Raw genomic sequence first — 14,431 nt, 5'->3', positions numbered from 1 at the left:
GGGGAGGGGCAGAGAGAGAAGCTAGCTCCCGGATGAGCCGGGAGCCCGATGCGGGGCTTGATCCCAGGACTCCGGGATCATGACCTGAGCCGAAGGCAGGCGCCCAACCAGCTGAGCCAGCTAGGCACCCTGCGTTGCAATGCATGAAGCAGCTCATGAATGTGGTCATGTGTGTGCCTCCCTCCTTTGTTTTATCATAGTGCTCTTCCTGTGTACATTCAACGAGTATGTCTTGGACCTGCCATCCTTCCCTTACTGATTCTCAGAGCTTGTACCACTTTGAGATCCCACAACTTACACTGATCAGGAGAAGAACTTTCCTTCATTATGCCATGGTTACTTTCGATTGCAAATTAATCAGGGTGCTTCCGGGGCTCCCCTGAGATCTGGGGAAGGTACCCCCAGCTAGCACCCTGGGAGCCATTCAGATGTCAAAGGAGTGAGTGGTTCCTGCTTCAGCCAGTTAGAAGTCGACTTGTCCGTTCATCGGGGAATCCTTTCTGGAAAATTCCAGACAGCGTCGGGGAGTCCTTTCTGGAAAATTCCAAACAGTTAGCATCCTAGCATTGGTTGGTGTGGCGCTGGTTCTCCAAATTTGAGGTCTCATCAAGAAGAAATATCTTCTTGAAAAACAGAACTGACAGAAACTGTTGGAATTACAATTATACTTTCATGTTAACAAGAGGTGTTTTTCTATTTCATCTTACAGGCAGCATTCCTGTTCCAGCTGCAGACGAGGTACTTACAAAGTCAGGTACAGATTTGTTTTCTATTTTTACTCCACGGTACTGGAAATGTATAATAAATATTCTTAGGGAGTTTTCCATGAAAGCAATCCACAATTTTTTTTCCTGGAATTCTACCCAGAGCTCCTTGTTGGGGAGACGTGACATCTCGTAGATGGATTTTGTCCAGCTCAGGAGACGCCCGTCTCCGACTGTCAGATTCCAGCGCCCACCCCTGGTGTTACTGTGCAGTCCGCACGCTCCACCCCTTACCTCTTCCGTGAGCCACCTGCTTGCCTTCATGTGACTTCTGTCCACAGAAGCCGCTCTATTTTGATGGTGGCCAGCTCTGTTTAAACACATGGAGAATCCTAAAGAAAATGTTTATCCGAGGACCAGGGTAGAGTGGGCCACAGACCCAGAAGCAGCGAGGAGCTATGGCCCTGTAAAGCCCGGGGGGTTGGGTGGAACCCTCACTGCACGCCTGCTAGGGGCCTGGCCTGGGGGTGTTCTGTATGAGATGATTTCACGAACCTTCACTGCGGCCCTGTGGAGAAGTCACTTGGCCAAGAAGTGTCTCCCAAATGGTCTTCCTGTGACACCGTGTGCCAGGAATCGAGTTGCTGTGCATGCGATCCTTCCTTCTCTTCTCTCTCTGTGATATCACCTGGGGCCCAGCGGGTCATTCAGAAGCATTTACACACTGCTGGTTGGTTGGGTTTTACCAGTTTATTATCAAAGGATATGGCAGAGAATGCCGACGAACACCCAGATGGCGAGGTCTGTGGGAAAGGGGTGCCATTTTCCCAGCACGCCCTCATGTTCACCAACCTGGAAGCTCTCTGAACCCTGTGCTTTTGGGATTTTTATGGAGGCTTCCTCACATAGGCAGGATTGACCATTTACTCTGTTCCCAGCCCCTCTCCCCTGTCTGGAAAATGAGAGGTGGGCTGAAAAAGTCAAGCTTCTAATCATGGCTTGGTGTTTCTCGTGACCAGTTCCCATCCAGGAGCCCACTGAGAGTCCCCTCATTATGACAAAAGGCACCCTTGTCACCCAAGACATTCCAAAGGATTTAGGAACTCCGTGTCAAGAACCCATGTTGAAAACCTCATGTATTAGAACACAGGATTCCCCTAGTGCTCTTATCACTGGGGAAATTACCAGGGATTTAGGAGCTCTGTGCTGGGAACCGGGGGCGGGGCGGGGGCAGAGACCAATATGTATGTTTTCCGTTATTTCACACCACCTAACTGATTAGCTCTTGAAAATGCTATTTGTTTTCTTACTTGTCTGGGGATTTTAGGGCATCATCATGCCGCAAGTGATCACTGGGATTGCAGCGAACGTGATCAACGTGGGCATGAATGCCCTCCTGCTCTATGCCCTGGACCTCGGCGTGGTGTAAGTAGTGACCCTCTCATTCCCCAAATCCTGAGTGTCTGCTATGTGCTGGCTCCAGTCCCAGGGGCGGGGATACAGGGGAGTGAGGCAGCCCCGGAGGGAGCACTGAGAGATGCCTCCATATGATAGGGCGGGGGCTGGTGCTCAGGGCACCGGGAGGGGCAGCCAGCCTAGGCTGTTAAAAGGAGTGAGAGGCTTAGTTGGGGGAGATGAGGGAGGATGCTGTGGAAGAAGTGATGCGTGAGCCAACACCTGCATGTCGGAGTGGAGTTAGCCCGAGGAGCCTGTGCGGATGGAGATGGGTGCCCCGAGCGAAGGCAGGAGGGGGCAGAGGACTGTAGGGATTCTCCTGCTCTCTCTGAGTTGTAAGAGACTGAGCCAATTCCATCTTTATGGAGGAATTGGGAGGGTCCCCCGTCGAAGGGAGTGTCAGATTGGACCTCTCACAGAGGCGCCATGCTGTTGGTCCATCCCTCGGTCGAACCTTCTGGTGCACTGGCCCAGAGCCAGTCTCCCTCACATGTGGCGGACGTGGTCCCACCAGCGCTTGGAGACCCAGCCCTGAGCCCTGGCAGTTTTTAGATGCTTTAGGGCAGCGTGGGTCTTTATAAATAAAAACTAGTTTAGTGGGTCATGATGGACACTTTAAAAAATGAGGTGTATTATGAATGAAATAAAACAAAATGAAATAGAATGGAATAGAAAATGAGAAGGTAGGGGGGTATTTTCACGAGACGTTTGTTTCTGTGCGTGCGCGCCTGTGCGTACGCATATTATTGTGGGTACCGGGTAGTGATAGGAAATTTATTTCTTACTGTTAGTTGCAGTAGGAAACATATATATAAAAGCCATTAAGTAAAGGACAGTGGAGAGGTGGAATAAAAGAATAATGAATGAAAAAATGTTGGTAACATCTTCCTTATGCCAGGAAACTGAAAGAGGCTTTGGCTGTAAGAGTCAGCAGGCAGGTTTGCGAGCTGGTGATATCAACCCACGTAAACGCCTGAGTAGGGGGTCCGGGCTTCCCCTTCAGGTGCACATTACAGGCCCTCTCTTCAAAGTTTCTTGAACAAAATAAATAAAAATCTTTTAAAAAAAAAGTTTCTTGAACAGATTTACGAAGGACAGTTTGGGGGTAGTTGGGTAAGAGGAGAAGAACCCATGGGAATGGATTAATCAGTGATAAAATTCAAGGATTGGTCAGAAGAGTAAAGTGAAAAAATAGACAGCAAGCAGTCCCGGGCGCTCTGTGCATCGTTTTATTTGTGGGGTAAAATGTCATCTGTCGAAGATGCTCTGAGGTTATCTTGTAATAGCAAACAAATTTATTATAATCCTGGGAAATAAAACAACTATGAACCTTAGACCAGTATTTTGAACACAGTAGCTGTGTTTTGATACTCTATGTAACTAATTATGTGTAAGAATTTATCCGATGGGTTATTTCAGGCTGTGAGGACAAAGAATGGTGACAGATGTTTATGTTCTTTTGTTTTTTGGGTTGACGAATAGTCACATTTGGCTCTTCCACAAAATTCAGTGTTGGTGGAAAGAAAACAAGTCCATCATAAGTGGGTACTGTATCATTAAAAGATAGCCCACGGGTTCTAGGCTTTTCTAAAGACTGTGATTCTCTAATGAAGCCAAAGCTCTTCGGGGGTAGCCTGTTTCTTTGTACTTGGACGGAAGACACTCACAGGGAATGATCACGTTCTCTCCTTCAGAGGATCTGCCTGGGCAAACACCACTTCCCAGTTCCTCCTGTCTGCTCTTCTTTTCCTGTATGTGTGGTGGAAAAAAATCCACGTCAACACTTGGGGAGGTACGAGGACTTTGATTTCTTACATTTTGTTAATTTATTATTCAGAAGGATGTAATTCTGGCTTGGGGAATTGTTTCCCTCCACAGAGAGTTCTTTTTTTAAATTTTTAGATCTTTTGGAAAATTTAAAAATTACAGAAAATATTTAAATTAGTGGAAATAAAAATTACAGGTCAATATGAGATTTTTTAAAGATTTTATATCTATGAAGGCAGCTTTTGGTCATAGAAAACTGTTGGCAGCTGTTGGGTTGTAAGAATTGATACTTAATGAATTAAAAGTGCGGATGCAAAAATCCTAACTGTTCTTTGCAGTTTACCCTGCTACATTAAAGTGAAGTTGGATTAATGTCTTACCAACTCAAGTGAACAGATTGAACTCTCTTAAAACAATCAGTACCACTTACAGGTTAGCTAAATTCCCTTAAATAGTTTAATATGCATTTGTAAATTTAGTAAAATGGGTTTGTTTTGTTTGTTTTCTAATCTTTAAAATTGTGCTAAGGTATATCTCATGTAAAACTTGCCGTCTTAACCATTTTAAGTGCTCTTCAGTACATTCACGATGTTGTGTAACCATCACCACCATCTATTTCAGAAACATTTCTATCACCCCAAACAGAAACCTTGTACCAGTTAAGCAATAACTCCCCGTTTTCCCTCCCTCCAGCCCCCGGTAATTCCAATCTACTTTCCGTTGATCTTGTACCTTGAAACTTTGCTGGAGTCATTCATTAGCCCTAGCGGCTTTCTTGTAGATTCTTTGGGTGTTTCTACATACAGGATCATGCCATGTGTGAATAGAGATCATTTTACTTCTTTCTTCCCAGTTTTGGTGCCTTTTATTTCTTTTCTTGATTCGTCAGTCTGATAGAACTTCCAGCACAATGTTGAATAGAAGTAGCAAAAGCAAGCATCTTCGTCTTGTTTCTGATTTCAGAGGGAAAGTTTTCAGTCTTAGGCATTGATATGATACGTGTGGGATTTTTCATAGAAGTGCTTCATCAGGTTGAGAAAATTTCCTCTATTCCTAGTTTGTTGAGTGTTTCTGTTCATAAAAGGCTGTTGGATTTTTTTTTCTGCATTAACTGAGATGAACACTATTTGTTTTTCCCCCTTCGTTTTATTAATGTGATGTATCGCATTGGTTGGTGTTAGTCATTACTTGCATTTCTGGGATCAATCCCATTTGGTCAGTGTACAATCCTTTGAATATGCTGCTGGGTGTAGTTTGCCAGTATTTTGTTGAGGATTTTTACATCCATATTCATAAGGGATATTGCTCTGTGGTTTTCTTTTCTTGGGTTGTCTTAATCTGGCCTTGGTAGCAGGGGATGCTGGCCTCATAGAACGAGGCCATGAGTTCAGTAGTGTTACTTACTCTTCCCTTTTTTGGATGAGGTGGAGAAAGATTGGTGTCAGTTCTTCAGATGTTTGCTTTAATTCACCAGTGAAGCCTTAGGTCATGGACTTTTCTCTGTTGGGAAATTTTCATCGCCTATTCAATCCCTTATTAAAGATTTGTTGAGATTTTCTATTTCTCTTGGGTCAGTTTAGGTGATTCCCGTGTTTCTAGGAATTTTGTCATGTCATCTCGTTATCTAACTTGTTTCCATACAGTTGTTCCTAGTACTCTCTTAAAATCCTTTTTATTAATGTGAAGTTGGTAGTAACGTCCCCACTGTTACATTGGATTTCAGTTATTTGAGTCTTTGCGCTTTTTCTCTTGGTCAGTTTAGCTAAAGTGTTGTCAATTTTGTTGATCTGTTTTGGGTTTTTTTTCCCCAAAGAAACAATTTTTGGTTTCTTCTGTTACTTTTCTGTTCTGTATTTCATTTATCTCTGCTTTAATCTTCAGTATTTATGTTGTTCTAGCTTTGGGTTTCATTTGCTCTTTTTCTGTTTTGAAACTCAATGTGTAAGATTAGTTTTATCAATTTGAGAGCTTCTCTCTTTTTTGACGTTAGGCATTTATAGCTATAAATTTCCGTTGGAGTGCTCCTTTGCTGCATCTCATCTGGTGTGTTATGTATTTGTTTTCTTTTGTTTCAGAGTATTTGCTGATTTCCTGTGGGTTTTTTTTTTTTAAACATTATTTACTTATTTATCTGACAGAGAGATAGCAAGAGAGAGCACAAGCGGGGGGAGTGGGAGAGGGAGAAGCAGGCTTCCCACTGAGCAAGGAGCCTGATGTGGGGGCTTGATCCCAGGACCCTCTCTGGCCTCGTAAAAAGAGTTTGGAAGTTTTCTTTGCATTTCGATTTTTTGAAACAGCTTCAGAAGAATAGGTATTAATTCTTCTTTAAATGTTTGGTAGAATTCCCCTGGGAACCCATCTGGCCCTGGGCTCTTGTGTGTTTGGAGATTTTTTATTACGGCTTCAGTTTCCTTGCTGGTGATGCATCCATTCAGGTTTTCTCTTTCTTCCTGGTTCAGTTTTGGTAGTTTATACGTGTCTAGGAATGCATCCATTTCTTCCAGATTGTCTAATTTGTTGGCATATAGTTGCTCATAATATGTTCTTACAATTGTTTGTATTTCGTTGGTGTTGGTTGTGATCTCCCCTCTTTCATTCCCGATTTTATTTATTTGGGTCCTTTCTCTTTTTGATAAATCTCGCCAGGGGGTTATCAGTCTTATTAATTCTTTCAGAGAATCAGCTCCTAGTTTCGTTGATCTGTTCTGCTGTTGTTTTGGTTTCTATTTCATTGATTTCTGCTCTAATCTTTATTATTTCTCTTCTCCTGCTGGGTTTAGGGTTTATTTGCTGTTCTTTCTCCAGCTCCTTTTAGGTGTAGGGTTAGGTTGTGTATGCGAGGCCTTTCTTATTTCTTTTCTTTTCTTTTTTTTTTTCTTTTTATTTTTTTTTATTTATTTGAGACAGAGAGAATGAGAGAGAGAGAGCACATGAGAGGGGGGAGGGTCAGAGGCAGAAGCAGGCTCCCCGCCGAGCAGGGAGCCCAATGCGGGACTCGATTCAGGGACTCCAGGATCATGACCCGAGCCGAAGGCAGTCGCTTAACCAACTGAGCCACCCAGGCGCCCGCCTTTCTTATTTCTTAAGAAAGGCTTGTAGTGCTATATACTTTCCTCTTAGGACCACCTTTGCTGCATCCCAAAAATTTTGAACAGTTGTGTTTTCGTTTTCACTTGTTTCCATGAATTTTTAAAAATTCTTCTTTAATTTCCTGGTTGACCCATTCATTATTTAGTAGGATGCTCTTTAGCCTCCATGTATTTGAGTCCTTTCCAAATTTCCTCTTGTGATTGAGTTCCAGTTTCAAAGCATTGTGGTCCGAAAATATGCAGGGAATGATCCCAATCTTTGGGTACCGGTTGAGACCTGATTGTGACCCAGGAGTGATCTATTCTGGAGAATATTCCATGTGTACTCAAGAAGAATGTGTATTCTGTTGCTTTGGGATGGAATGTTCTGAATATATCTGTGAAGTCCATCTGGTCCAGTGTGTCATTCAAAGCCCTTATTTCCTTGTCGATCTTCTGCTTAGATGATCTGTCCCTTTCAGTGAGGGGGCTGTTAAAGTCCCCTACTATTATTGTATTATTATGGATGTGTTTCTTTGATTTTGTTATTAATTGGCTTGTATAATTGACTGCTCCCATGTTAGGGGCATATTTACAATTGTTAGATCTTCTTGTTGGATAGACCCTTTAATTATGATATAGTGTCCTTCCTCATGACTTATTACAGTCTTTGGTTTAAAAGCTAATCTGTCTGATACAAGGATTGCCACCCCAGCTTTCTTTTGATGTCCATTAGCATGATAAAGAGTTTTCCACCCCCTCACTTTCAATCTGGAAGTGTCTTTGGGTCTAAAATGAGTCTCTTGCAGACAGCATATCAATAGGTCTTGCTTTTTTATCCAATCAGATACCCTGTGTCTTTTGATTGGGGGCATTTAGCCCATTTACATTCAAAGTAACTATTGAAAGATATGAATTTAATGCCATTGTATTGCCTGTAAGGTGACTGTTACTGTGTATTGTCTCTGTTCCTTTCTGGTCTATGTTGCTTTTGTGCTCTTTGCTTAGAAGGACCCCTTTCAATATTTCTTGTAGGGCTGGTTTGATGATCACAAATTTTTTTAGTTTCTGTTTGTCCTGGAGGTTTTTTTAAATTAATTAATTTTTTTTTTATCACTCCTTCTATTTGGAATGACATCCTAGCTGGATAAAGTATTCTTGGTTGCATATTTTTCTCATTTAGCACTCTGAATATATCATGCTAGTCCTTTCTGGCCTGTCAGGTCTCCGTGGATAGGTCTGCTGCCAGTCTTATATATTTCTACCCTTGTAGGATACAGAGCTCTTGTCTTGAGCTGCTTTCAGGGTTTTCTCTTTGTCTCTGAGATTTGCAAGTTTCACTATTATATGTTCGGGTGTTGACCTATTTGTATTTTGATTTTGAGGGGGGTTCTCTGTGCCTCCTGGATTTTGATGCCTGTTTCCTTCCCCAGATTAGGGAAGTTCTCTGCTATAATTTGCTCCAATATAACTTCTGCCCCTCTCTCTCTTTCCTCTTCTTCTGGGATCCCAGTTATTCTAATATTGTTTCGCTTTATGGTATCATTTATCTCTCAAATTCTCCCCTTGTAGTTGTTTATCTTTTTCTCAGCTTCTTTATTCTCTATCGTTTGGTCTTCTATATCACTAATTCTCCCTTCTGCCTCATTTATCCTAGCAGTTAGAGGCTCCCATTTTTGATTGCATCTTATTAATAGCCTTTTTGATTTCAACTTGGTTAGATTTTAGTTCTTTGATTTCTCCAGAAAGGGATTCTCTAGTGTCTTCTATGCTTTTTTCAAGCCTAGCTAGTATCTTTATAATCATTATTCTGAACTCTAGTTCCGACATCTAACTAATGTCCATATTGATTAAGTCCCTGGCAGTCGGTACTGCCTCTTGTTCTCTTTTTTGAGGTGAGTTTTTCCGTCTTGTTGTTCTGTTCAGAGAAGAATAAATGAACGAGAGAACAGAATACTAAAATGGCAACAATGACCCCAGAGAAATATACACTAAACAAATCAGAAGAGACCCGAAACCAGGGGGAAAAAAAAAAGAAAAAAGAGAATATAATCAGACAGGTGAGCAGAATAGAGCAATACACTGGATTCTGTGTATATTTTAGTCTGTTTTTTAGAAAACTAGATCCCAAAGTTGTAAAGAAAGACAAACTTATACATAGAAAGATAAAATCAAATACATTGAAAAGATAGAATGTAACTGTAAAGATGAAAAATTTTTTTTATTCTTATGTTAATCCCCATACATTACGTCATTAGTTTTAGATGTAGTGTTCCATGATTCATTGTTTGTGCATAACACCCAGTGCTCCATGCAGAATGTGCCCTCCTCAATACCCATCACCAGGCTAACCCATCCTCCCACCCCCCTCCCCTCTAGAACCCTCAGTTTGTTTTTCAGAGTCCATCGTCTCTCATGGTTCGTCTACCCCTCCGACTTCCCCCCCTTCATTCTTCCCCTCCTGCTACCTTCTTCTTCTTCTTTTTTTTTTTCTTAACATATATTGCATTATTTGTTTCAGAGGTACAGATCTGAGATTCAACAGTCTTGCACAATTCACAGCACTTACCAGAGCACATACCCTCCCCAGTGTCTATCACCTAGTCACCCCATCCCTCCCACCCCAGCCCTCCACTCCAGCAACCCTCAGTTTGTTTCCTGCGATTAAGAATTCCTCATATCAGTGAGGTCATATGATACATGTCTTTCTCTGTTTGACTTATTTTGCTCAACATAATACCCTCCAGTTCCATCCACCTCGTTGCAAATGGCAAGATCTCATTCCTTTTGATGGTTGCAGAATATTCCATTGTATATATATACCACTTCTTCTTTATCCATTCATCTGTCGATGGACATCTTGGCTCTTTCCACAGTTTGGCTATTGTGGACATTGCTGCTATAAACATCGGGGTGCACGTACCCTTTTGGATCCCTACTTTTGTATCTTTGGGGTAAATACCCAGTAGTGCAATTGCTGGATCATATGGTAGCTCTATTTTCAACTTTTTGAGGAACCTCCATACTGTTTTCCAGAGTGGCTGCACCAGCTTGCATTCCCACCAACAGTGTAGGAGGGTTCCCCTTTCTCCGCATCCCCGCCAACATCTGTCGTTTCCTGACTTGTTCATTTTAGCCATTCTGACTGGTGTGAGGTGGTATCTCATTGAGGTTTTGATTTGGATTTCCCTGATGCCAAGCGATATTGAGCACTTTTTCATGTGTCTGTTGGCCATTTGGATGTCTTCTTTGGAAAAATGTCTGTTCATGTCTTCTGCCCATTTCTTGATTGTAAAGATGAAAATTTAAAAAGCCTTTCACAGGGACGCCTGGGTGGCTCAGTCGGTTAAATGTCTGCCTCCAGCTCGGGTCATGATCTCAGAGTCCTGGGATTGAGTCCCACGTCAGGCTCTTTGCTCAGTGGAGAAGCCTGCTTCTTCCTCTGCCCCTCTCCCTGCTCGTGCTCTCTCTCTCTGATAAATAAATAAAATCTTTAAAAAAAAAAGTGTTTAAAAAACAGCCTTTAAGGAAACAAAAAAAAAGAAGAAAAAACAACAACATAAAAGAGAATATGATCAGACAAGTGAATAGAACAAAGCCAAACATTAGATTTGGGGTATATTTTGGTCTGTTAGAAGAAAGTGCATCCCAAATTTGTAAAGAAAGAAAAACAAACACACACACAAAAATAAATTAAATACAATGAAGTGTAAAAATGAAAATTAAAAAAGATTTTAAAAAAGAGTTGATAAAATAAGAAAGTGGTTGAAAAAGGAAAGAAAAAAAAAATTAACTTTGAAAGACTAAAGAATCATGGGAAAAAAGCCATGGATTCTATGTGCATTATTCCCCTAGCGCTGGAGTTCTTGGCTGGCTGTTCTTGCTGATCTTCTGGGGGAGGGGCATGTTGCCGTGGTTTCCAAAAGTCTTCGCCAGAGGCGGAATTGCCCTGCCCTTGCCGGGTCCGGACTAAGTAATCTGCTCGGGTTTGCTCTCCGGGGCTTTTGTTCCCTGCGAGCTTTCTGTACAGCTTTGGAGGCCGAGAGTGTAAATGGCGGCCTCCCAATCTCTGCCCCGGAGGAGCCAAGAACTCGGGACCCCGCTCCTCAGTGAGCCCCCAGAGAAAAGCCGTCAGTCACTCCCGTCTCCCCGGTCTCCGCCGCACCCCGTGCTCACCCGGCCTGTGACCGCGCGCCTCTGTCTCTGGCCCCCGACCCCGTGTGGAGTCTCCAAACCCAGCAGATCCCTGCGGTGCGCTCCCGCGCCGCTCCTCCCGGTGGAGGAAGGGGAGTCTCCCCGGATCTGCCGCTTGTGGGGTCCCTGCTGGAGGAGCAGGGGCCCGACTGTGCCGCGGATCACGGTTTATGGCAACCCCGAGCTGAGAGCCCGCGCCTGGGCTCCATCTCTGCAGCCGGCTTCCCCACTCCGATCCCTGGGAGCTCTGCCGCACTCAGGCACCCCTGGTCTTTCTGTGACCCCGAGGGTCCTGAGACCCCACTGTCCCGCGAGGGTTCCACCCCCCGCTTAGCCACTGGAGTGACGTCCCTCAGCCGAGTCGACTTCTAGAAGTTCCGATTTTGTGCTCCACGGCTCTATCACTTGCCAGAAGCGGCCACTGGAGACTCAGACCCCCGCGGTCTAGCTTCCCGAATATCACCTTGGATTCCCTTCTCCGCACGTCCTACCTTCCAGAAAGTGGTCGCTTTTCTGTTCAGAGGGTTGCTGCTGTTCTTTTCTTCAATCTCCTGTTGAGTTCGTAGGTGTTCAGAATGGTTTGATGCCTATCTAGCTCAATTCCTGGGACCAGATGAAATATAGGTCTCCTGCTTCTCTGCCATGTTCCTCTTGTTGGTTGGTTCTTGATGTTGTTCTCCCATCAAGCCTTCACCTCCAAATTTGGGGGGATGGGGTGGGGCCCCAGACCCTCTCTTCTTCTCCTGGGACCCAATAAGGTGAGTGGCAAGATGGCTGTTGGTGTCTTTCTTTTTTCTTATGTATAAAAACTCTTCAGTGTTTTTCAGTGCTTTCTTCCCCTCCCCCTTCTCTCCCTCTCATGTCCTGGACCTTAGATCCAAAGCATTGAGTTTCTCACATTCATGGCACACATATGCCATTGTGTCTTACGGGGCCCTTCTCCCATTTTAGAGTGTTTTCTGCCTCCATTTCACAATTCCCACCCTCCTCTCTGAAGGCACCCTCTCTGTGCTTAATATATGTCTTTTGATTTGCATCTTTGAAAAATGCAGAGTAGTTTTTTTGGGCCTTCTGTATGTTTATATTTGCCTAATAGTATTATAGTTTAGATTTCTTCCACCCATAAATTGTTTTCATTTGGCATGGAGATTGGCAAACGACCCCACCGACCCAATGCAGCCACAGCTTGTTTCTGTAACTAAAGTTTGGTTGGAACACGGCCGTCCCAAATCACTTGAACATTGCCTGTTGCTATTCCCTCATTGCTACAGTGGCAGAGACCATCTGGCCTGCAACGCTGAAAATATTTGCTATTTGGCCCTTTATGGAAAAAGTTTATTGACCTCTCTGACTTAGCACAACATTCTGTTATTTTAAGTCGTAGTGAAATACACATAACATAAAATTTACGGTGTTCACCATTTTTAAGCGTGTAAGTTAAGTAGTGTGAGGAACATTCACACTGTAGGGCCACCATCACCAGCATTCATCTCACAGAACTTTTTCATACCGCAAAACTGGAACTCTGTCCCCATTAAAGAGAAACTCCCGTTCCCCCTCCTTCCGTCCCCTGGCAACCACCATTCCATCATTCCGCTTTCTGTGTCCGACTTTGACTCCCCCAGATACCTCATATAAGTGGAATTATATACAGTATTTGTCTTTTTGTGTCTTAGCATAGTGTCCTCAGGGTTCATCCTTGTTGTAGCACCTGTCAGACCCTCCTTCCTGTTTTAAGGCTGAATCATACTCCATCGTATGTCTGTATTGCGTTCTGCATATCCACTTATCTGTCGATGAACATCTGGGCTGCTTCCACCTCTTGGCTTTTATGAATAATACTGCTGTGAATGTGGGTGTGCAGATACCAGCAGACCCGGAGGTCATGCTTTCAAGTCTTTTTATGTATACTCAGAGGTGATATTCCAGATCATATGATACTTTTATTTTTAATTTTTTGAGGAACCACCACACTTCCTTTCTGTAGTGGCTGCACCACTTTGGATTACCCCCAATAGTGCACAAGGGTTACAGTTTATCCACATTCTCACCAAGACATGTTATCTTTTGTTTCTTTTTTAAAGAAGTCATTCTAATGGGTGTGAGATATCATCTTATTATGATTTTGATCTGCATTTCCCTAATGATTAGTGATGTTGAGCATTCTTTCATGTGCTTGTTGGCTATTTGTGTATCTTCTTTGGAGAAATGTGTATTCAAGTCCTTTGCTCATTTTTTAATTGGATTGTTTGTTGTCGTTCTTTGTATATTCTGGTTATTAATGATATCCAGATATTCTTATCACATATATGATTTGCAAATATTTTTTCCCGTTCTGTGGGCTGCCAGATTCTGTTCTGTTGATTGTGTCCTTGGATGCACAGAAGTTTTAAATTTTGATGTAGTTGGAAGGATCTGTTGTTATATTAGTTGCCTGTGAGCAGTACATTTTCAGATCTAACCATATTGCCATATATGCATCTGGTGTTCTGCTTTTAACTGTAATACACATTGATCATAGTTTGCTTCTCTAGCTTCCCAGTGATCTCTTTGATGCCCCCAGTAGCCCACAACCACAACCTGCCTCAGTGAACAGCCTGCATGTGTTCTTACAGAGCTCTCTGAAAGTCTCTCTGCCACTTATACCCAGGTGTGAAATGTGTGGGTGGGAGGGCATATACATACTTCAGTTTCACTATGTATTGCCAGCCCTATTCCCACCATCTCGAACTCTGGTCTTATTTGACCTCTTTAAATGTATTATTTTTCTGGACAACTATGGTTACTCCCAATCTCTGGCCATTTGGAGGAGGCAGGCATGTGAAATAGAATTGTTGGCATCAGAGACTGCTGCAAGGTAAAAGCTGTTTTCTTTCTTCCCTGTTCTCCAGGTTGGACTTGGGACTGTTTGCAGGAGTGGGGCTCCTACATCCAGCTGGCTATTCCCAGTATGTTCATGGTGTGCATTGAGTGGTGGACCTTTGAGATTGGAACTTTCCTTGCAGGTTTGTCAACAATCCAGTAGAAATCCCAGAACAGCCTGGCCACTCTTGTCTCCAGAGCTTCTCAAGAGACATAGGCCTTACTTCTCCTTCCTTTCCATTGTGTCAAGCGCTCATGGAAGTTTCAACATAGGTTTAAACCCTTGTTTGACCGTAAGCGTGTTCAAGTTGAGTGGGGCTTAGGTTGGCCTCACTGCCCTTCACTTTATAGGTTCGGAAAGGGAGGTCGCAGTTAAAAAAA

At 43.2% G+C, this 14,431-nt stretch overlaps 1 protein-coding gene across 1 annotated transcript in view; it reads left to right on the top strand.

The window, feature by feature from the left end:
• LOC123840588 (multidrug and toxin extrusion protein 2-like) overlaps nucleotides 1-14,431 on the top strand; it is a 56,258-nt gene that overhangs the window by 11,158 nt on the left and 30,669 nt on the right. Inside the window, exons 6-9 of the mRNA XM_064583355.1 lie at nucleotides 710-754; nucleotides 2,032-2,129; nucleotides 3,854-3,951; nucleotides 14,080-14,193. Coding sequence (XP_064439425.1) covers nucleotides 710-754; nucleotides 2,032-2,129; nucleotides 3,854-3,951; nucleotides 14,080-14,193 — 355 coding nt within the window. The remainder of the gene's footprint in view (nucleotides 1-709; nucleotides 755-2,031; nucleotides 2,130-3,853; nucleotides 3,952-14,079; nucleotides 14,194-14,431) is intronic.

The sequence above is a fragment of the Mirounga angustirostris genome, unplaced genomic scaffold (genome assembly GCF_029215605.1).
Source record: "Mirounga angustirostris isolate CCGP_5_RB_7025 unplaced genomic scaffold, mMirAng1.0.hap1 SCAF_17, whole genome shotgun sequence".
NCBI lineage: Eukaryota > Metazoa > Chordata > Mammalia > Carnivora > Phocidae > Mirounga > Mirounga angustirostris.
Note: the sequence above shows the minus strand (reverse complement) of the source record. Positions and strands in the feature narration are given on the sequence as shown.